At 43.3% G+C, this 24,088-nt stretch overlaps 1 protein-coding gene across 1 annotated transcript; it reads left to right on the top strand.

Moving 5' to 3' along the window:
- The first annotated feature begins 178 nt into the window (after window positions 1–178).
- On the top strand, window positions 179–20,818 carry hs2st1a (heparan sulfate 2-O-sulfotransferase 1a). The gene is made up of 8 exons (XM_020103098.2): window positions 179–391; window positions 537–716; window positions 16,239–16,495; window positions 16,617–16,702; window positions 16,947–17,085; window positions 17,607–17,704; window positions 18,750–18,907; window positions 19,959–20,818. The coding sequence occupies exons 2-8, from the start codon at window positions 593–595 to the stop codon at window positions 20,180–20,182; spliced, it is 1,086 nt and encodes a 361-aa protein (XP_019958657.1). The 5' UTR covers window positions 179–391; window positions 537–592; the 3' UTR covers window positions 20,183–20,818.
- Window positions 20,819–24,088: the final 3,270 nt, after the last annotated feature.

The following is a 24,088-nucleotide window of genomic DNA, read 5'->3' as shown; positions in this document are numbered from 1 at the left end:
TGATTTCTTCCTCGCCTTTGCTGTCGGTCTTTGCTGCAGAGGGAACAGCGACACCTGGCGGCTATGTTCAGGAGCGTTCGCTGAACGGGTCCAATCGGCGGTGAACAGGCAGTGAGCGGACGGCCAATAGGAGGGCTCGGCTGCCTGGTGGACTGCTCACGCGTCCAATGGGCTGAGCGGTAGTAGCCGAGTGTCCGTGCGGCGATCCCACTGGATGGGACGGGACATCGCTACATGGGGGACGCAGGCGACAGCGGCTGGTACCACCGCTCCGACACCCTGGGGGCTCACACCCGCGCTCTGGAGAAATCTGTTGGGCTGCACGACGCTCAGCCGGCGGGGATCGAGCCGATCGAATAGCTGAGCCGAGTATGAACACTTCGCATTTGAGGTAACCAGATGATTTGAGTTCGAGATACCCACACACACACCGAGGGAGAGAGAGAGAGCAAGAGAGAGAGAGAGAGGGCCATGCACACACACACACTCAGTCGCTTTGTAATCACCGTCGTCTCTACGTGCGTGTGTGTTTTCAGTGTCTCCTCCTCCTCCTCCGACCATGGACTGACCGAATCCCTCTCTGGATGATTTGATGGGGCTGCTCAGAGTCATGATGCCGCCCAAGTTGCAGCTGCTGGCGCTGCTGGCGTTCGCAGTGGCCATGTTCTTCTTGGAGAACCAGATCCAGAAGCTGGAGGAGTCCCGGGGAAAGCTCGGTAAGTGCGCCCCCCCCCCCTGCCACCCGCCTCAAGCATCCCCGCATCCAGACAGGAGCACACCGCAGAGTGTGTCAGATCTCTGGTCAGCCCCCCCCCCCCCCCCACACTCGTTGTTGTGCACTTGGGTCAATAGTAAGAGGCGGTGTGCAGAGAGAGCGGCTCCTCATCCTCTACACATGCCTCACCGTGTGGATCAGAACAATGGCACACACAGGCATGACATGTTGGAGCTGCGTTTCTGAACTTTGCACGACTGTGAAGAGACTGAGTTGTTCCCAGTTATTTAATGCCTACAGACAGAATCTGCCTCTCGCCATAATCTGTGCTAAACAGTGTGAGATTGAGGAGGTGCTGCTGTCTTCAGTCTGAGAGTGGAGGAGTGTTACTGTAGTGTGTCTGTGTGTGTGACTTATTTTCAGACAGAAACAAAGGATTTTCTGGTTTAATATTCTGGATGAAATACAGGTTAATGTCCACCTCCTCAGATGTCTTGGCTTGTGATAGAGAGATTTTTCTTTTTTGATCTTGAGGAAAATGTAGAAACCCAAATCAGCTGAGACTGAAGAATATTTTGCATTTTTACTTTAAAAGTGAATTGATCCATTATTTGATCATCAGTTGTGGATTCTTTTTCTTTCAATCAATTAACCGATGAACTGCCTAACTGGTTCAGCTGAGGTACACTTGCAAATTAAATGAGCTCATTTAGAAATGTTTACGATTAAGTGGAGCAGACTCAGGGTGGAGGTTCTTGAGTGGGACTGTAAGGAGGGATGGTCGGTGGAGAATACGTTGCAGTGCTCATGGAATAATAGAAAGCCTTTTTTTTGCTCAGAGTCATTTTTAGTGGTATCCTCTATCCTGCAGGCACAGGGACACAACGCTGCTGCAAATCCCCTTCTGCCCCTTTCCCAAACTCTTTCCTCTGGTTGAAACGTGGCTGACGCCGTGCGTTCAAATCTCATTGCTGTAGCTCCCCATCAGGGGCTCAGTCCAAATAAAGATCTGGGACATTGCAGGATTATCTCCCCAGTGCTTCCACCACGGTGGGGATTTTTTTAAGGAACAGCAAAGTGATGCAGGGCACCCTGAGGGTGCAGCCCCACCACAGGGGTTCACATACCGGCTCCTGTGTGATTTTATGAGAGTGAGAGACTGGCAGGACAGCTGATAGACTCTGTTCACAGCCGATAGTTTCACATAGTAAAACAGAAAAAGCACAGGTGGTGATTAATAACATGAACAATGGTGGCAGTAAATTCCATTTGGGTGAGTCCCAGGGTCCTGCTGTTATGTACACTGGTCCACTCACATGGTTTACAGGGACACAGAAATCATCGGTGTCAATGGTAATGGTAAAAGGTGTTGCACTGGCTCAATAAGTTGAAGGTGAGTGGAGTTATAGACGAGGATGTCAAAATATGTATTTGTAAGAATGATAAAGATGGAAGTTGACATGTCTCAAGAGTTGCAGCAAATCTAACAGGGGAGTCGGAGCTGTCAATCACTGACCTTGTGAGGACCAGTAGACGTCATGGGGACCAAAGCCTGGTCCTAAGTGGTCGTTACTGAATAATACAAATCTTTTTCTGTTATTCAGTTATTTAGTCAGTTATATATCTGATAGGAAAGATAGCATATAGCTAGGAGATCAATACACAGACTTTGTCAGATGACTCAGACATGAGGCTGTGTTGTGTCCACAGCAGTTAGTGAATAAAATGATGAACAGTCATCTTAATTGAATAAAGTTTCCCTGCTGAGTTCTCATGTGTTGGAACAGTCAGGAGTCCTGAGTGTATAGATGGCTATATTGGCCTGTGACATGGTTTACTGCTGCTGTAAAGGGCTATACTTTACACTCAGTGAAAACCCAAACTGTGCGCACACACACCCACCCCCACAAACATATATATACACACACACTCTCTCTCTCCCTCTCCCGATGCTGAAAGAGAACCTGAGAGGCCTTTTCCCTGACTGCCCACCACCACGAGAATCTGTTGACTTGGCAGAAAGCACTGTGATGGATGGATGACCGGGCTGAGCAGACGTCTGTATACTGGAGCTCTGAATTATGTGCTGCATAGCCAAATAGTTGTGACTGAGGCTTTCACAGGCACGATGCTGACAGACAGCCGCAGGGCTGGTCACATTACCAGGTATACATACGCCTGCTGCAGGTCCATCTGTGCAACAATTAAAAATCAGCATGACGACCACAACAAGGACAGATGGTGTCCACCATCCAAATCAAGACATCAAGAATAACTCTGATGTGATAATTAGGAGAACCACTTTTGGAAGATGCATTGTGATGCATCACTTTCCTCTATCATGTTTCACATATTCACAATTAGCTTCACGTGAGCTGAAATGACCAGGGCGGCACCCACTCCTCACAGTGTGGGATCCCTATTGCCCGACACGCAGGTTGAATTATTTTCCCCCATTAGACACCTCCCACAGTGCAGACAAGCTGTGATTTGCTTCCAAGCTAATCGTCATCGCAAGGTTTCACTGAGAAGTCTCCTGCATTACAATCATGCAGTGATGCAGCTGTGTGTCCTACTGTGGGCCTAATCCATTATTCTGACAGTATTTCTCTCCGGCTGCTCACCGCACTGCTGCCGGCTGGGTCAACAGTAATGTAGTCTGCGGAGGGACGGGAGGATGGATAGATGGATGGAAATGAAGTTCCGTTAATAAAGAGCCAGGAACGGGGGATCCAAGGCCACTTTTCCTGTCAGGACTGCCATTAACTCACTCTCCCTCTCTCTCAGTTCTGGTAATTTCACACGCTCACCTTGAGGATCTTATGCTACTTTATAATAAACTCTGAGGAATGATATTCCAGCATAATGCTTCACTGACATTGAACATGAGACAAATGCCTGCATTAGACTCAGGAGTGATTAGATCTTCTTAACCTGTAGAGAAAATGTAATCTGTTGGTTAAAAGTGAAGTCACCACAGATGTTGAAACAGGAGTGAACAGTTGAAAACAACGATCATATCAAAGTTAAATCCTGTCAAATGAAATTTGTTCAAAAAATATGAACATCATGTAAAAAAAATCTGGGTTTTCTTTTTGTGCAGATTCATTTGACTCTGATAAATTTTTATGTACAAAGCTTGGACTCAGGCAAAAGTGTCGCTTCTCTTAAACTAGACAAATATAAAGCATTTTATATTTATGTAAATAATATTTTTCACTTTCAATGATCAGTTCTGATTATAATAATAATAATTTTATTATAAATCCCTCAAGAAGAAGCTCAATAAAACAAAGAAGTCAAAGCCAGCAGTGTAGATGAAGATAGATAGCAGCCCCCCCTCTTTCACTAGCGGTCCCGAAACGACCCCTTTTTCCGTTTCTCGTTTTTTTTTCTGGCTGACAGCACATTTATTACACAGCCGACTGCATCACTATTTGTGTAACACCTGTCCTTGCTACCTGCTTTTATAGATTCAAGCTATGCTGAACTTATTTCCTCAGGGAAAAACCTTTCATTTGACATATCTCAGCTTTTCAACCCTTTCTGGTGCTTTCAAAACCATGCAAAAAAAAAAGCTTGTACTTGTGCAGTTAAATACATTTCCCAATTCCGTTACAGAGAATTATTTAACATGTTTTTCCTGGAATCAGGCCAACCAGCTACAAGATTAATCATGACCATAAAACATTTGATTCGGAACAAAAATTATTATTGGAAAAAGAAAAAAGGTACAAGACTCTGCATAATTATTTTTAGAGTGAGGGAGCTATGCATCCCATAAACTATTGCGAATGATCCCAATGACTCCCAGTGTGCCTCTTCTTGAGTTTAACCTCATGGTGATTTTCACCTTCTTGGTTGTTTGAGTTTTGTGTGTGGGTAGTGTAGAATTTCTTCTTGACATCGCAATTAAAACAGAGTGTACTTGTGGCTTTCACATTGTTTCACATTCTCATAGCTTCTAAAAGTCTACATTGGATTGTTAAAATATTTCGGCTGATAATCAAAATCCCTATTCAGAAAATGAATTTTGGATTTTTACTCCCTGAACCACGCTGTTGAGCTCATAGATGGCAGGTTATTCTAGACAGGAGTGATGGTATATAGAGAGCTGTGTAAATAGACATGTTGCTTATAAAGATGTCACCTCATGGCCCTTGTAACAGGAGAAATGACCTCCTCACCTTTTTTCCCCTGCCGGCCATGTGAGGGCTGTGTGCCACCCAGCAGGAAACGCATTCAGATGCCCTCTCGGCAACATCATCGTCTTTTAATCTGCTGGCAGTTATTCAGGCTGATTAAAGGAATTCAATTTCCATCTGTTGCACGGTGATATTTAGTTCCAGACACATGCTGATGAGAGATGCTGCTGAATGCAGAACGAGGAGATGCATGTGCTCATTGTCAAAAGTGTTTGCAGAGCTGACGCAAGACTTTTTTTTAGAAATAACTAATGTGTTGCTTCTACACCAGCCTGAGTGTTTTAATTTGAGTTATATTGTCATGCCAGTCACTCACAGACTCTAGTCTGCCCCTCTGGCTGCTGTCAGTGGACCTCAGTATCTGGTTGGGGATTTGCTCTTGAAAGGAAATCCATCAGGCATCGCCATGTGTTGATTTTTGACCACGTTATACCTTGGAGCTTCCCCCGATGCTATTCAGGCCCCTGTTGCACATCTTTCATTCTGTCTCTGATGAGGCCTGAGCTGCAGTTGTGTTTGAATTTTTTCTTTATTGATGATCCCAGCGTCTACGGGACCTTTAGTTGCTTTCAGACATGCACTGAACTCCTCAGATCCGCTGTATTTTCTGTGAAGGAGGTGCATGTGTTAACGCAAAAGTCCAAGTAAGAGGCTCTGGATTACCTGAAGACTTTCTCCGCCTGGCCCCATAGTAGAAAGCAGGGACCCCCTGCAGGATTCACAGCAAGCGAGTGGGGGGGGTTGATGATGCTTCTAACATGCGACAAATGCAAAAAGAAAAAAACAAAACAAATATCTCCAGGTGAGAAAGAAGACACAGACGAAGATGTGGAGAGAGTCTGTGGTAGTAAGAGCTGACGACAGTGTCGGGGGGGCTGTGATCACTCGATCTGCTCCACCTCTCGCCTGAATAACACGGAGGATCTGATGCTGCTGTGAACGCATCTGTGCAGGAAACCTCCCGTTGTCTGGAAAGCAAACTGCGGGTGAAGTCCGTACCCAATATACATTTGTCAAGTGTGTGTCAACTGGTGTCTGTAACCAGGGCGGCTGCAGCACCAAATGGTGGCTTCTGTTTTAAGGTAATTGGTGACACATTGGAAGTACTCGACTTGACTGAGGTCTTTCTTTTTTCCAGCTGCAAATCTCCTCGTGTGTAACCTCTAGCGTTTCCTCTTCTCGTTGATATTTTCTGTTCCAATCTGTTGATACAGCGCTCAGATTACCTCTGAACTCTTAGCTTCCCCAAGGCACATGAAGGGTGCATGAGTCATTTGCTCTCACTCTGCACGTTGACTGCTAATGTAAGCAGCCGGTAGCGTCTATCGCTTGGACCAGTCCCTCTCTGAAACATGCCTAATGAAGGGGAGCCCACTGCGGAGATGGGCGTAAGTGTTAGGGAAGGGATTTGTGGTTGGAGGTGGGAAGGCAGAGTGCTAATGGTTATACTAGTGTTGTTAGCAACAGGCTCTTGATTGGGACTGTGGATTTATGGCCCTGGACACACTTTGTCTAACATGTGATCCAGCTATGCGCATTTGCTTCTGTAGCAGGATGACAGACGGGCTAATCAGGGTGTTATGGACGGTTTCACACCCTGCATGTAATTGGAGGATGTTCTAGAAGAACACCCAGCTCCAGTATCGCCTGGCTCTCCCCTCAGCTAATCTCTATAAACAGAATCTTACATGTGAATATGCAAAATCTGTAGGCGAGGGTCAAGATTTTGTGGCTGGAAGCTTTCTTGTTTCTGCTTCTAGTTGGAGCAGGATTTGGTTGCATGCGGTTAAACAGTCCGTGTGGAGAGCACAAGAGGCAAAGCACATCGATCAAAGTGCTTCCGTTATTGGCTTTTTAATTGATCTGCATTCATATGTAGGTATTAAATAGCTGTTAATAGATTTGATCCAAAGTGTCGTCTTGACCTAAAACGCCTACAAATATATCAGTTTGTGTTTTGTGTGGAAAAACATTCGACTTGTGTGAAAAAAGAAACTCGTTGGACCGAGTCTTGGCCTGGATATTCGCTGCCTACACCGGAAGCCCTAAAATATTGGCTGTTGCCCTTAGAGTCTAATTCATCATCAGAAGGTTGCCAGTGGGCTCCAAGCCCCCCCCCCCCCCCCCCCCCCCCCCCCCCCCCCCCCCCCCCCACCTCTTCACACAGACACACTTTGTCCTCCTTGCTGTCTCCTCTCCTGCCATGTAAGAGAAGTCAGCTCACTCAACTCAAAGAAATGGGCTGCAAAGATCATGTGGCACAAAATTCCTGCAGAACAGAGGACACTGACTGAATTGGTGGAGCTCTGGACAGTTCATGAGATATTTGGTTAGCGATAAATCAGAAGCAGGTAAACAAACTGTCCTGCAGATATGCTCTGAGTGCTGGGCCTATGTGACATTTCATACCTGCACTTTAATAAATAAATAAATCCTTTTTCATTCTCCGCCCTCCATTTTAATGATCACACAAGCAACACGCTCAAATTTAGACTCTCTGGGGCTCGCACGTCGCCATTCCTGCTCAAAGGCTGTGGGTTTTTGACACATAGTGCAGTGTGTGGTTTTAAATACGCGACAGCAGGTGTATTCCGATAGTGCAAACTCCGCTCTGCAGAATTACCCGTCTCAGCAGAATTAGCAGGGTTTCTTTTTTTCTCTCCCTGACAGCGGCTGATAAACCTATGTCATGATAAAACGTTAAAATGACAGTACTCTCATCCAGCTCCTTCTGGATCAATTGTTGTAAACAACTTCTTTATTTGTGTGCACAGTCTCCTTTGTGATATCCGGATCCTTCTTGTATTTTCACTAACCCCATTGGATGAGCGCCTGAAAGGAGAATATCCGCCGCTGGCTTTCGGAAATAAGGTGCTAACAAAAGGAGGAGGAAATGTGGAGGGAGGAGGGGGTGTTGGAGGAGAAGTAAAGAAATGAAAGAGATGATTTAATTTTCATTGCGACAGAGAAATATATAAAGCCCCGGCTGGTGCAAATCATATGCTTCTATACAGGAGGAAAAAACTGGAATGAGGAAAGCACGCCTGCAGCAATTTTACAACCAATTTCATCAGTGCACAGAGGGATAAAGAAAGGAGGACGAGCGCTGCCCTTCTTACTCAACCCCTGGTTCAACTTTTGCTCATCGTAGAGTTGGCTTAAAACTGCCTAGACCTCGTTTTCCTGTAACAAGTTGAGCACCCAGCGCCCTCAGGGATGAACTCTTAACATGGGGCTCCACTGTTATCGCTCAGGCCTCTACATTTCTTTTATTCATGTCTGTGCTTCTCTTTCTTTGTTTCTTTCTAATTTTTTGGTTTCTATCTCTTGGAGTTTTCTCCCACCTCCTCCTCGGTGCACTGAATAGTGTGAGCAGCATTGCCAAATCGCCTGAAATTCAGCTGGTAGTTAATTAGACAGAATACAAATAGGTTCATTGCAAACACCTGTGTGTGGATGTGTGCATGCGTGCGAGCCTGTGTGTTCATGCACCTCATTAAAGAGGTATCTGGGTTGCTGAATATTCAGCTCCCACGCTCAGACCGTCTCCTGCTGAGTGTGGATCAGTAAATCTGCATATCTTGCTACGGCGTTCACGTTTGTTTCCTCAAACACTTTCCATCGACCTCTGCTCGGTTAGTAATACTACACACCAGACTGATTGATCAGGTTTTTTTATTTGACTTTAAGTTATTTATTAGGTTTCCCAACTCCCTCTGGAGACACACAGGCTTTTATACAACTGCTATTCACGTAATGTATATGCAGTAGTGATCCCCAACACCTGTTAAAAGACTTTGATGGGAAAAAGGATGAAATATCCTTTAATATTGCCGTGGCTGGGATGTAGATGCATCGTATCAAACACATCTTTATTACCCCGGAGTTTCTCTCCTCTAGATTATTGGTGGCAAGAGAATAAGAGACACTTTTTTATGAGTAAATCAATTTGAAACTTGTTTGTTCGAACAGCCTCACGTGACCACAGAGGAATCATCCAAATCCATGCCACGTAGTGAAATGTCATCCATTATACTGCTTATCCTTACATCCTGGACTGGTCGCCAACGTACAGAGACAATGAACATGCAAACGCAGAAAGGCCCAGTCAGCCATCATGTTTGAACCATACACTGTATATAGAGATGGAGGACGTGACTGCTCTCCGGTAGTGAAGCCAATGATGGCTGACTGCAGTGATTGTCATAACCTTCTCTGTTTGTTGATGGATGCCTCAGATGGTGATTTACCCAAACAGGCATTTTTTTGTTTGTGTCCCAGCCCGACATTCTCACAGATTACAGGCACGAGCAATGTAAAAACAGAAAATTTAAATAGTCCAGCCAATGTGATCGAACCTGACCCAAGCCCAAATTTCATTTCATTATTTCTGTCCATACAGGTGCATCGTTCATATCCAGGATATTTTGATTTCATTTCAGGAAGGGAAGACGTGTCCATTGTATTTATATATAGTCTATGGTTCAAATCCAGAACCTTCTTGCTTTAAAAGTGCAAACCACTATACCACCATGCCGTCCCCATTTGTGCACTCACAGGTTTTATACTGGAAAAATAAATGAATCTGTACACAGTATATCGACTAATACCCTGATGGTACTATATTGAAATTTTGGTATCAGGAGAGTAAGAATGGGGCCTGTTCATCCTACACAGTACAACATCCTCACCGGATAGAGAGCCTGCAGATGACAAATATAAATCAGATGAAAACGGAGAACAAGGAGATGAAGGAGGCTGATAATCCTGCGGAGATGAAGAGAAGTGATCAGTTGAGCAGAGTGGAGAAGCCCCCCCCCCACTTATCATTAAACGTATGAATAGCTGTCGTCTGCTCTGTCTAATAGAGTGTGGAGTTTTCCCCGGACTCCCATACATGCATTATTAATTATCTGTTACAGGGCCCAGAGACACAGAGGGAGAGCCAACATCAGATATATCTGGGTTGTAACTTGCAACCAGATCTGCACAAACACGGTTGTGAGGATGCGATGAGCAGAAGTGAGTCATATTTCCTTATGGATCCATACAGCTACTGTTTCACTTCACTCTCACAGATTTGACTGCAGCATTTTCCGGGCTTTGACAGCGATGGACACTTTTCCCGCTCTGGTTTCTTTTCCTTCTTCTTCTCGTGACCAGACTTGTGCAGATATTTACCCCTTCGTTTGAAGCTCAAAATGCCCCTGAAAAGCTAATTCCCACTGCTTAGTCATTGACAATCTGTGCCAAGATGAGATCTGTTCCAATCAAACAACTCCCCTCCCCTCCGCAACCTGTCAGACCCGCCTTTACTTAACAAGGCAGGGGAATGATGGGATCTGCCATCTGTGTAAATTGTGCCATAATCTCATCTGACTGGCGGTGGCCAGGACGTGGCCCCTTTTTGACTCTCTCTGTGTTTCTCCCAGACATTATTGGCCCACCTGTCAGGCGGCACCCCGCGTTCAATCGCACAAAAGAAATATTGGGGCAGAAAGTGGCAGCTTGAACCATGATGATTATCACCTCCATCTATCCCTGATTGTTATCATTAGCACAGAGACATGACTTGCATTTAGATTTAGACAGGGAATTATAAATGTTCTGCGTGTGGCTGGATCTCAGTGTACTCTAACAGCTTGTATTTTATCTATATTTCATCAACTCCTAAAGCAAAAAAATGCACCAGCCTCAGCTGTGGCTGACACTTTCTGAGTCTCTTCTCCAAAAAAAAAAGATCTTGTGTTTACGTCTTCCCTCTCTATATGACGCTCAATGGAGTAATTATGGTCTCAAGACCCGTACCCCAAACCACTTAACCACTTTAAACTGTCTGCTCTGTGTTGCCCTGGTCAGCACTGACAGACAAGTTTTGTCTTCTCCTTATAACTGAGGAATGCTTTGTCGGCGTTCTCGGACAAAAACACACTTGTCTTGTTTCTTTGTCACGGAGGAAAAAAATGATTTCCAGGCTCGAGGATTTCATTTGCGTTGCGTGGAAATCCAGCTCATGACCTTAACAGCACGCCTTCCCCCATCAGTACTTTCCTCACCTTCCTGCCTCCTCTCCGCACCTTATTGTAAAAACACAGCTCCAATGAAAAACTCTTTATTATTTATGGAGCCTCGCAAAGCAGCGCTGCCAAGTTCAGGGCAGGAAATATCACATCACTGTGCAAACGTTTTATTTATTAGGATCTGCAGCGTAGCCCGACATTTTATTTTCTCTAATTCACCTCACAGGGTGCATCTGTTGTTTTGAATCCTAACGGTGGAGCCTTTTGTTGCTCGTGTCTGACTTTGATACAGCACCGTTCCTCATGAGCTTGTCCTCTTTTTATGATAAAGTTAAAGGAGAAAACAAATAGAAGCTGTTTACATATTACTGCAGACATTTTTGAATGTTCCTGTTCTGTGCTGTTTGTTGTTAGTCACTTTATTTAGGTGGATTAACACTAGGAGCCAAAAAGGTCCAGTTTCCCTGAATGAGAAAATGTGATTAATTCCACATTTATCCTTGAGGTCTAAGAAACACTTATTTTTATTATTTCTTAATTACTTTTTTTTTTACTAAAGACTATGACTTAATAACAAAAATGGCCATTATGAATTCTGAAAATCTTAAGGTGGTATGTTCAAATGTCTTTTATCTGGCTATATTTACATGGATACCAATATTCTGCCTATTGATCTTATTGACCCTGTGTCAAAACCTAGTTTTCAGAGCTTTAGTTTATTAGACTCTATTTGGGAAAGTATTGGCACTGGTGCTGATCTTAGTAAGTGGATCTAATGTCTGCCACAATGTGATAAATCAACTTTAAATACAGTTTGATGAAAAAAAAATCTTCTGCACAGATGTCTGATGAGAGACGGCCGAATTTCTAGTCTGCGTTTGGGTGATGAATAAAATGATTCACTTGATGAGCTTTAGTTGTCAACACTTGAACATATGACTTGATTACAACGCAGATCTGTAGACAGAAAAGATTCTTGGTACAACATGCGAACAGTGAACAAAAATCTTTAAGCACAACAGACACCTCAGTATTAAACCATATGGGAGGGAGCAGATGACTAGTCTGGGTCGTAACAAGATTACTATTATTTTTCTTAAGAATGGAGACTGTCTCAAAGTTCATCTTATCCCAAAGCCAAATACAGGATGGTGACGCCTTTACAAAATGTAAAACATCTTATCTACTGCTTTTCACTCTGACAGTATTAAAGGTATTACAGCATGTATTAGCCGCTTATTCCCTGACAGTTTCCTCAACAATGTCTTTATGAAATTTAGTATTTTCATTGTGACAACAATCCCAGGTGGCAGGATAAATACACAAAGTGTGTGTGTCCAGGTATTACTCATGTTGTGGGGACTTAAATCTGTTCACACAGTCACATTATGGGAACTTGTCTTTTTTGATAGGGAAAAAAAAATCCCCATTATATAACTTTAAAAATATTTAGGTGAAGACAAGTTTTAAACTTTTACCCCCGACCCCAGGTTAACCCTGCTTGCTCAGGCTCTAAACTGTCCTCATGACTTCCTATCTGAACCCAGACCTGTCTGGTCCTTTTCCCCCTCTTCTCCTTCTTTTTTCTTCCTCTCCCTCGACTCCCCCACCCTCTCCCCTCTCTCTCCCAGCTGTACTGGTGATTGAATGAGACCTTTCATTGAGCGTCAATGTCACACTTGTGTGTCAAAGCCAGTGGGAAAAAATGCCTCAGCTTTAGCCATGACTCACCTCAACAATTGCACTTTGGATCAAATCAAATGTGTTTCCATCTTCCTCTAGAACTAGTGTAAAAGTTCATGAATGTCTAGCGGAAAAAGTTTAAGGGGAGTTGCCTTGTACTTGGAGGTGTCTGTCTGTTCTTTCTTTTTTACACTGAGCTTGTTTGAAAGTTTTGAAGAGGTTTTTAAATGTACCAGACACCTTCAGAATCACCTCGTGAAAGCGCTCTCGTTTATCTGTCTCTTTTTCAGTTCTCTGCTGCTGCTGCCAGCAGCGCTAAAAAGATTCCTCGTACAGGATGTTTCCTAATCTTTGTCATCACTGAAATGACGATGTTAATGCAAGTTCTGCTCTGTGTAGTCTGGCCCGAAACTTCCCTTCAGCCTAACTTTCATCCATTTCCTCCGATAATTCACTCTCAGATAAACGAATCCAAAGACTGAATCAGAATAATTAGAAATTTGAAGGTGTACAGTCCATCCAAATGTTCGGTTAGTGCTGCAGTCGTCTCATAACTGTCTCCTCGGAAACCTGGCACTGCAAAACAGCGAGTGTCCTAGACTATATAGAGAAAAGAGGCAGAAGCAGCAGACTAACTCGAATTTTTATACAGCAGCAACCTAGATCTCCTCCCTGTCATCCTTCATTGATTTTGCAATCCAGTGGCATCCAAGCAGAACCATACAAGCCGTACACCTCAGTCTGCCGCTGATAGCCAATCTCTATTACCCACCTAGCCCAAGGCTTTGGTACGAGGGGCTAGCCCTCTCAGGGGAAGCCGAGAGAAAGGCGAGAGCTCCTTCTGGCGGATCGGAGCAATGATGGATTTATGAGCTGCTTGGAGAACGGATCATCTTCCCTCCCCCCCCTCGCTTTTATTATCCCATCAGATCAGACGTGATGGCAATAATACACGACGGCCTGTCACATTTTGCAGATCTGGCAGTGAATATGAATGATGATTTCAAATGCTTGCGTCTAATCAGCCGCGAAATTGCTTCAGTAAATATGTTCAACTACCAGCGCTCTGTCTTCCTGCTGTCTCTCACTCTGAATGAAACTCAGAGTAATAGGCTTGTAGTTGTCACAATGTTTAAGACCCGTGTTGGCTTCACGGTTCATAATTAGCTTTTAATGCACAGAGACGGCTTGAGGGGAGGAAACTGACGGAAATGAGGGATGAAAAGAGGCTTGTTGTGTGGCCATAGTAATTTGGGCTTTTGTACTCTAATTAAATGACCTCATAAGGGAGCGCTAGCTTAAGTTTGTATGTGTGGCGCCCTCTGATATGGAGGTTTGTGCCAAGAGTGTTCAGTGCCGCAATGAATAGGACGTCCCCTACAAAGCCTAAGAAGCCCTCTCTGTGCCCGCTCTGCCTCCTTGTTGGTTGTTGGAAATTTGGCACACAACACCATGTCTTTAACAAGTGGTTTCTGGGCCCCTTCGCATAGTTCAGGACGTTGTAGTTAAGGACACGGTAGCTCCCGGTCTTTTCTCACTCACTCCCACCTCTTTGGAAAGAAATTGAAAGACTGGCAGTCTTCTTTAAAAGCCGCTCTGCACTAAAGATTACATATTGGGTTTATGCCAGAGTAAAACAAAACAAATACATGATGATGTTTGGTCCTCTAAAGATGTCAGCTTTTAAAAAAAGGGACACACCACTGGACAAAGTGAGGGAGTAGTTTTTATACTTTAATTTAAGATGTTATATTAAAATCACTCAAAGTTGAACCTTATTAATTGAGGTTTAATGGTAGTTCTCCATTTCCAGAACTGGCAGAAAATGTTGTGTTGCTCTAAGACCCTATCGCTCACAGTGAGAACCTGATTGAGGGTTTGTAAGAGCGTGCTCTAAACACACCTGGTACATACCAGACCAAAGCCACTTACTATTTATGACTTGCATTGTCACGGGTTGGAGTCCGCTCTGTTCTCTTGTCTGCCACTGTACACCATCAAAGAAATAATCCTAAAAGGACATTTGAGCTGAGGTGGTAAAGTTCCAACATAGCAACTGTTATTGCTGTTGTTGTTGGCTAATGCATGCTTTGGATCGACGCGCAAAGGCATGTCTCCATTACAGTTGTCTCCATTACAGTTGTCCTGCATGCTGACAGCCTGCACTTATTACATCCACATGGCCCGTCTCCACGCCATCAGTCCGCAGCAGCAGGCATGAGCGTGGGGAAGCGGCAGGGCCCTGTCCGTAACCAGATCCAGCTTTGATGACTGGAACATTAACAGCTGCTCAGAAGGTTGTAAGGGGGTGGGGGCAATGAGAGTATTTCTGTGAGAGCGTTGTTGTGTGTATGCCCCGTGTTCACACAAATGAAAGAGAAGGCGGCAGAATCACAGATGACATCTTAATTGGCCTGTGGTGCCAGATGCCAAGCTCTAAAGCCAGGCCATGCCAGGCTGTAACAGTGTCTCAGTAGCCTGGCAGGGCTTTCAGCAGGGTTTTAGAAGCCCGCTGGCTTCGCTGAGAGCTCCCACGGGTATTAGGTGCTGTATGTTGCGCTGCCTCCCTTCTTCTTCTCTCTCTCTCTCTCACACACACACACACGCACCCTTCTTTCTCTCCATCCTTCCTGCAGAGCGCTCTGAGGCATTGTCAACACCAGTCAATCTGAGGCGTATTCAGACGAAGAAAAAGCCAGAGGGCGACAAAAGGCTGGGGCGTCTTTGTGTTTTAATCTGTTCACACTGAGGCACCGAGGTCTGGCTTTTTCTGCAGCTTCATGCAGTGTTTGGATTGAGATGCCCCCCACCACCACCACTAACACCACCCTCCTCATTTATAGCGTATTGAAGTAAATGCCCCTCTGAGCTATCAAATAACTGCCTTCTAACTACCGACCTCTAACCCCCAAGCCTGTCACCTCTCACTCTTCACCTTCTCACCCCCTTGCACATGTGATTCTTTCCCTAAGAGGAGCAGAAAACCAGGTTGGATTATAAATCATCCCACATTATATCTGGAGGCACGGAAGACGTGAACTCGCCCACTTGATGGTACATTTGATTTAAGACACTCCACTCTGTAGTGACAATTTGGAGAGGCAAAGGAAAGTTTGGGGGCTTATATTAAAGCTGAATCTGATTAGGGAACAAGAGATGTGGTACCGCAGCGTGAAATAGGCTGCTTGCGAGATGATTAACTAATATTCTTGTTTGACATTTTTCTTGATCTTCGATGTGAAGCGGGAAAATAGTTTTAGCTTCCCGCGCTCCAAAAAGAGATGAAATGTACAACGATTTATAATGAAGTTACAGTCGAGACTCTCACACGGCAGCGTTTCCTCTGACAAGGACGAAATGATAGGATTGAAGGTGTAAGTGGATCAAGGTTTAAATCTAAGACTTGATTCGTAGGAGGTTCAGTTTTATAATAGTATGGAATATTTTAAAATGGTTTGTTTATTCCCTTATTCTCCAGGGAGGTCAGAGGTCATATTCAGCACTCCTGGCGCTGGTTGGCCCCCAACTCCCTGCAGGACTCTTCTATATCGCAGCCAACCTTTGGCCATGTGTCCTGAACTCACCCGTATCTGATTTCCTGTTGTCCCCTTCCAGAACGAGCCATCGCCAGACATGAGGTACGAGAGATCGAGCAGCGGCACACGCAGGACAACCTGCGGGAACGGGACTCGTTGGCCTCGTCGCATTCAGCTGACAACGAAGACGATGTTGTCATCATCTACAACCGCGTGCCCAAGACGGCCAGCACCTCCTTCACCAACATCGCCTACGACCTGTGCGGGAAGAACCACTTTCACGTGCTGCACATCAACACGACCAAGAACAACCCGGTCATGTCCATACAGGACCAGGTCAGAGCGATTGCTGGCATCTTTTAACAAGTTTAAAATGAATTCCCCATTATAATATATAATTCTTCATTATTTTCATTGTTTTATAAACTGTGTGTTGTGATTATTTTCATTTGTTCAGGTACGGTTTGTAAAGAATGTGACTGAATGGAGGGAAATGAAACCAGCCTTCTACCACGGACATGTCTCCTTCCTGGACTTCACCAAGTAAAGACATATTCATTAAACATGTTTATACTTAAAAAGAAAACTTCATTCAGTGGCTGTGGCTTTGTGCAATTGACTCCATCTTGTGGTCATTTAATGCTCTTCACTTACACAGTGTAATGTTAGGATCCGAGCGCAGGATTATGTTTAACATGTTTGAATATTTACAGCAGTTTATCTAAATTATTATTAAACCTGTTATCTGTATGTTGGTTTTTTTCTTACCCAATTACTTTGATTTCAGGTTTGGGGTGAAGAGAAAGCCGATCTATATAAATGTGATCCGGGACCCTATTGAAAGGCTGGTGTCCTATTATTACTTCTTACGTTTCGGGGACGACTACCGCCCCGGCCTGAGACGCAGGAAACAAGGCGACAAGAAGGTGGAAACCATTAAATATTCCAATTCTTTGATTCTGTCTATAAACAAGAATCAGTGCCCATGTGAGCAGTGATACTTGGCATTATGAGTTCCCCTCTTTAAAAGCTGTCAGTGTAACTTATGTGGGACAAAATCTACTGTCTGTTTAATGCAAAAATGTCTTCAAATATTGACACAAAGATGGAATTTCTCACTCAAGCACTGAAACTGAAGAAGTGGTCCCTTGATTTGAATAAAACAGAAAACCTGAGCCTCATCTAGGCTCCAAGTAAACTTTGGAATACTTTACAAAACAATAACTGTAGATCTTGTTCACCATCTCTTCAAAGATGGATAGAAGATTTGAAGTCCAGTAAGAGAGAATCTTAATATGAACATTATCCTCGCAAGCAAAACCCTTATCAGTGCTCACAAAGGGAGCCTGACTATTTCATTCAGACAGCCTGGAATCTGTGACCCTTTAACTGATTCTACAATTTCATGTTTTCTTCAAATGCTCATGCACTCCATTTTTCCTTTCAGACATTTGATGAATGTGTATCGGCCGGCGGCTCAGACTGTGCCCCCGAGAAGCTCTGGCTCCAGATTCCTTTTTTCTGCGGTCACTACTCTGAATGCTGGTGCGTACTGAAACACCTCACACAGCGTGTTCAACAGGCACATTACAGCCAGGCACATTTTTGTATTAATATTGTTTTTTTGTATTGATATTTGAATTAAAGTAGGAACCTTTGATCCATTGTTTTATCTTATGTTTAAAGGATAAGTCATAAACCAACAATGAACTGATCTTGCTAACAAGTATTTTCTATTTAACCCACGCCTGATATACATATCACACACTTATATCTCAGTGCCAACATCTCAATAAACTAAGAAGGAATGTACAGGCTGAGCCACAGTGAAATAAGAAACAAATTTCTTAGTGTATGAGTCAAGGTTTAACTATATTTCACATAGTTCTTATGGTATTTCCAGAGGATGTACAAATTGAGTTGCCAAATGGTACAGGAGGAATTCTGTATTAGTTTTGTTTTCATAGTGTTTCATTTGATCCCTTCTGCTTCACATCCTCTCAAGGTTTCTGATATCTCTCGGCCATGATCTGTTCTCTTTACATGATGATCTGTATCAGTCTCTCACTCGCTGCCTTTACTTATTCCTCTCACCCTCCTTCACGTCTCCTTGACTCTGCCCTCCGTCTTTTAACCAGCCGCCCTCCTGAAGCAGGGGACTGACAGATAGTACTGAGTGTAAAGCAGCAGAGGAAGTACTTTGAAAACATTGAATAAATACTGAAGACACCAGATGAAGGTGCTGCCAGTCCCCTAATGCTTTGCCAAAAAGTTACTTTATAGGTTTACATAATCCCCTTCCTCCCTTATTTTCTGATCATATCAACACCTGCCACCACCTTTTCATTGTTTTTCTTTCCCATACTCTGCCGTTCTGCTCGGTCCTCTGCTCCTCCTGTTGTTTTAACCATCTATGGACTAACGGCTAGCTCAACCTTTCTGTTTTGTACCTTTCAGCTCTCCTTTGCTGCTCCTCTGTCACTCTGCTCTCTTTAACGCCATTCCTTCCCTCCATTTCTGCTCTTACCAAGTGTTGTAAGCAGAATACTAAGAAACATAATGGCTTTCAATGTTCATTGACTTTGTGCAGGAACGTGGGCAGCCAGTGGGCTCTGGAGCAGGCGAAATACAACCTGGTGAACGAGTACATGCTGGTCGGTGTGACGGAGGAGCTGGAGGACTTTGTGATGATGCTGGAGGCCGCGCTGCCGCGCTTCTTCAGAGGAGCCACCGATCTATACAAAACAGGTGCCATTGTTGTTGCCCAGTTATTCTGCTTCCCCTCAGCAGTAATGTAAAGGCTGCAAAGCAACAAAATGACTCACTCACTTGGAAAGTGTGTGTGTGTGTGTGTGTGTGTGTGTGTGTGTGTGTGTGTGTGTGTGTGTGTGTGTGTGTGTGTGTGTGTGTGTGTGTGTGTGTGTGTGTGTGTGTGTGTGTGTGTGTGTGTGTTTTTAATTGCTCTACTGAGGATTGAATTATGATCAATATGCAGTCCTCCCTCTCTCTGATTAGGATACAGATTAGTCACAGTGAGTGCAGCCAGGATGAATAATGGATGGAAAAGAAGAATTAAATCTTGACTGTAATATACGCAGATGCACTGTGACTCAACTACAAGATACATAATCTTTAGCAGCCGATGAGCTCAAAGACTCAAATTAATCTGATGTGTTTTATTGAATCTGATACAGTATTTCAGAAGTATGCCCTTTCTTAATCCCGCCAAAAGAAAAAGAAATTAAAACTTGAATCTTCATAGTCTGACTTGTACCTCCTCAGGGGCAGAGTTGATATTTACCGACTACTTATGTATTAGCAGGGTTGTCAGGTTGCTGTGTGTTCTCTCACTACAGGTTTTAAGAGATGCTCTTGCCTTTTATTTTGAAAGATAAATCTGAAGAGACAAATATACTGTGGACCACATCAGATTTAAAGCTGAGCCATAATTTCCCAACCTTGATTTCACACATCACTGTAGTTTGATGTGTTGTAAATACACTGTATTAGCACGAGAAGAGCGATACAACTGTGATATTTGCAGGGGTGGGATGTTAAAAGGTACATTTAATTAGTTACTGTACTTTAGTTAAGTACAGATACTCGAGAAATATACTTAAGTATTTATTTTCAGGATTTTTTTTACATTTATTCCACTTCATACAAATATCTTTAATTTCTACTCTTCTATATTTTTACATTGCATTGTGTGTTCACATTGATTTTTGTCCTCCTTTTTGATCATATGTGCTTTTACATGTTACCGGACACCTTTAACCTACCTCTCTGCTCATCGCAGGGAAGAAATCCCACCTGAGGAAGACCAGCGAGAAGAAGCCGCCCACGAAGGAGTCGATCGCCAAGCTGCAGCAGTCGGCCATCTGGAAGATGGAGAACGAGTTCTATGAGTTTGCACTGGAGCAGTTCCAGTTTGTCCGGGCGCATGCTGTCAGAGAAAAGGACGGGGAACTCTACCTGCTGGCACAAAACTTCTTCTATGAGAAAATCTACCCCAAAAACTAAGAGAAACGTCAAACAGAGGAGTTTGGAGTGTTAAGGAGAAGGACTCAGATGTTCAGTCTGGGACTTAAGAGAAGACGCAAAGTGAGAGTGAGTGTAACAGACTACTGATGAGTAATGTGGCTGGTTTGTATGTGTGACTAAGCTGCAGGAACAGGCTGCCTGTGACGCAGCCATCGGTCAGCTCTGTTTTTCACATCTGTGCCAGCAAACTGGATGAAGAGCTTGCATCTCGTCAGCAGGTCGTGTTCCCAGAAGCCCGCGGGCCTCCAATCCCTTTCACTTCCATGTCAAAGGTCATCTGAGCAGAGGGGCTTCTGCTGGCACGTGGTCGGGGGGAATGTTCCCGCGCACAGCTGATCGGATGTCGACTACGTTTGCCTTCACCACTCTCTGATCCTGATGAACATTTTCATTGGCTCTGCTGTGTTTAGTTGTATTTTAACACTTTACTATGGTCGTTTTTTGTATGTAAAGACATTTTTCAAGGTGAACCCTCATCCTCATGCCTCATCACCACCACCACTACTAACTTAAAGAGATTTTCAGTGTAAGAAATGGACTACTGTGCTGTATTATTGGACTTGAATGAGAACTTTTGAGGTTTTTATGAAATAAAAATCCTGTGACCATGGACTACTTACTGAGGCAAGTGTGTGTTTTGTTAGATGACTCTTGTTGTGTTGTCAATGTTTCCCCAGAACCTTTTTCTGGGTTAGTTGGAAGCTTTTCCACTTGATATTATTGACGTGTGTAAGAACACAAAGTTGAAGATGCTGCTGCTGTAAATATTTACTACAGTTTAATTTCCAAGTTGATTGCTCACACTACCATATTAACCTTTTTTTTTGTACTTCAAACACATATTATCAGAATGTAAATGTCTTTCAGCTCCTCCATTTCACTTTTTGTTTGCATTTTGATTGTTTTTTCCTTTTATTGTAAAACCAGACAAACATGGTTTTCCACGAATATAATTCTCTGCTGCTTAAAGGATTAGTTATAATGATGAAAGATATTTATTTGCTTTCTTGCTATGAGTGATATGCAAAGATCAGTATTTTGAGTACAACGTTATAAGCATTAACTGTTAAGCTGAGCTAACAGCCTGCAGCATTAATACCTAAGCCAGGGAGGTTAAGATTTCGCTCCTGTCCATTTGTTTGTTTGGCTGTTAGTTAACAGCGTTACACAGAAACATCCGTCCACGACACTTGGTGGAGTAATGTGGTATAGGTTGGAGAAGAACCCATAACATTTTGGTACAGATCCAGATCAGCGGGTGGATCAAAGATTTTTTTTTACTTTAACATTAAGAGTTAGGGTGTATTAATTTATTTAATTCTTCCCTTCTTTGAGAAAAAATAATGAATCTTGATGAAAATCATCATTTGTTTTTCAAGATTGGGATTATTTTTTAATTTTATGACCCTTGTCTCACAATAACAATGGAAAAAGTTACCTGTCTGATCATTAATGTTGGATGGTGTAAAGGCAGAAGTATTTCTTCATGTGGAGGAGCTGCGCTGACTTTCACCACCGTATTTTCACAAACCGATGAATAGATCCTCAGTTTCCTCTGAGGACATACTGTGGATTATACTGTAGTTTACTGCTCAGTCGTGTGCCTTCTCTATGCCCAATTCTACTTGTGTTGCAGCTTTGTTGGATGGAACATAAAAAAACATGGCTGCCATGGCTGTTGTCATCCATTGATTGCCAAACAAATATACAGAACATTGAAAGAAAATCTGTCACTGGAGCGTGTGTGTTTCTTAACTAAATGCAGATGTTTGTGCGTCATCATCATCACCAGGTAGAAGGGAGCAGGGAATGGTAAAATCAGATAAAGCTGCTTCAGTGAGAATTAAAGATGGATTATTTCAGGGCTGGCATCCTGCAGAGGGAGATAAAGAGCTGCCAGGTCCTGCTACCTCTGACTGAGCTTTTATCCATTTTCACATCCTTTCCTCTCCGCATCCTTCCACAGCATCTTTTCACTGTTTGATACAGTGATTACAGAGCCATGTGTGTATTTGCGTAAATTTTTATAAATTATTAAAAGGTTTTCATATATCCTAGCCACTCGAAAAGATATATTATCAACACGTTCTCCTGTTGTGCTCGTCAATATGTTGCCCCTGAGGAAGATACATGGAGGAGTACAGTGAGGTGAAGTGAGAGGAGTCACCAGAGGCCAGAGAAAGTTTGTATGAGTCATTGGTGCCAGTCAGTGTTACTTATCACCACTCTCACATAATCCCCAGACAGCCATCAGCTACTGGACTCATCCCCATTAATCTCCAAACCATTTTCCAGTCACAGCTTCCTGGTTTTGGCCCTCTGACCCAGATAAACATGGAGGGATTCACTCTCCTCTTGATCCTCAGTTATAGGCCTCCTTTTTAAAGTCTGACATTAGGGTTTAGGATTGAGCATTAACCCCCCTGAGGCCTTTTATGAGGTAATAACAGGGAACATCCAACATGGCTCCTACAGAAAACTGTCTGAACATGCAAAACCCCACATTTAAAATTGTATTTATGATTATACTTTCTAGGAGGTTATTTAACAATATGTGGCTTCCATTAATTATTCGTATAATTAGCTCTTATTCTGAAAGGTATAATGTCAGTTAGTAAACTGCCAAAATGATTTCCCAGCACAATCAGCATCCACCCTCTGAATGTGTAAAACTACCTGGGAACAAATTTATATGATCCTTTTTTAGTATTGAAGTACTTACACAGTAAACAACCACTCCTGTGGATTCCTTCAATGTGTGTGGAGTTGTTCAGCCTTAGATCTGGTTAAATTCGGCTAAACCCCACATCACCCACTCAGAAATGTTAGTCCTTGACTGTACAGAATGATGAATTTGACTTTGACACTTTCACATTCATCTGCTGCAGCTTTCTTTGCTTGTATGCTGAAGGTGTTCAATGTGTTTCTGATGCTGCCATATCACAGATCATTTTAAAGCCATTTCTGATTAATTATAAGATAATTAATCTTTCTTGTGATATGGTATCAGACACAAAATGTCCAGTGAATAGTATTTTTATTTGTGCTAAAACATGTCATCAAGTAGCTTAGTGTGTCTATTGTCTATATACCCACAGATCAATATGGTGTTTACTTAACTGAAAAAGAACAGGGAAAAGAGAAAGATAACACTGATGTGAATGTCTCTGATAAAGTCAGATATTAACAGAGCTTCTCCATGACTTCTTCCCACACAACTACACTCATCCAGTACAGTGTGAATATTGTTGACAGACTATACTGATGAAACTCAGCACCATAACATTGTGACTGGAGCACCTGTCCTCTGTCAGTCTCTGGAGTGCGTCACCTTGGGGACAGAAATACAAAGTGGTTCTCCTTGGATTTAAACAGGAGCATTAATGTTACTCAACAAGGCCTCTGCCACTCTCAAGTGTACAATGCTCAGTTTAGGAATGTGGAACAAGTGTTGTCGTCCACACCGATAAATATCTGAGACATGACCATGTGGGTTATATAACTCAGATGTGACATGTTGTGTACAAGTCCCACTGGAGAAGTGTTTGCCCTGTTGTTTCTTCAGAACACAGCTCCTCCCTCCTGATTGCCTGGATTGGCAACTAAAAGTCAACTCTTCTATTTAGAGTGGCAGCGTAACGTGTTTGCTGTGCAGATCTGCTTGTCACCAAGTTTTCACAGCGTCTGCATGATACTTCTGATTTGACAGACCATCTCTAATACAGCTGAATGATCAGTAGGCTACTCAATTGTTGAACGTCTTCGTGAGGTGTACCTAGTTTTAACATATGTGTGCTTCATTTAAATTTTTCTACTTTATGCTGGTTTATATTTCTCCAATGCATAAGTTTCACAGCTGAAGTTGTCAGAGCAGAATAAATGAGT

The sequence above is a fragment of the Paralichthys olivaceus genome, chromosome 16, assembly GCF_024713975.1.
Source record: "Paralichthys olivaceus isolate ysfri-2021 chromosome 16, ASM2471397v2, whole genome shotgun sequence".
Taxonomy (NCBI): Eukaryota; Metazoa; Chordata; class Actinopteri; order Pleuronectiformes; family Paralichthyidae; genus Paralichthys; species Paralichthys olivaceus.
This window is presented reverse-complemented; position numbering and strand designations above follow the sequence as displayed.

Coding starts and splice junctions, on each gene's coding strand:
- hs2st1a (XM_020103098.2), top strand. CDS start 593: ATGGGGCTGCTCAGAGTCATGATGCCGCCCAAGTTGCAGCTGCTGGCG. Junction 16,703..16,946: donor TCCTTCCTGGACTTCACCAA/GTAAAGACATAT, acceptor CTTTGATTTCAG/GTTTGGGGTGAAGAGAAAGC. Junction 18,908..19,958: donor CACCGATCTATACAAAACAG/GTGCCATTGTTG, acceptor TGCTCATCGCAG/GGAAGAAATCCCACCTGAGG.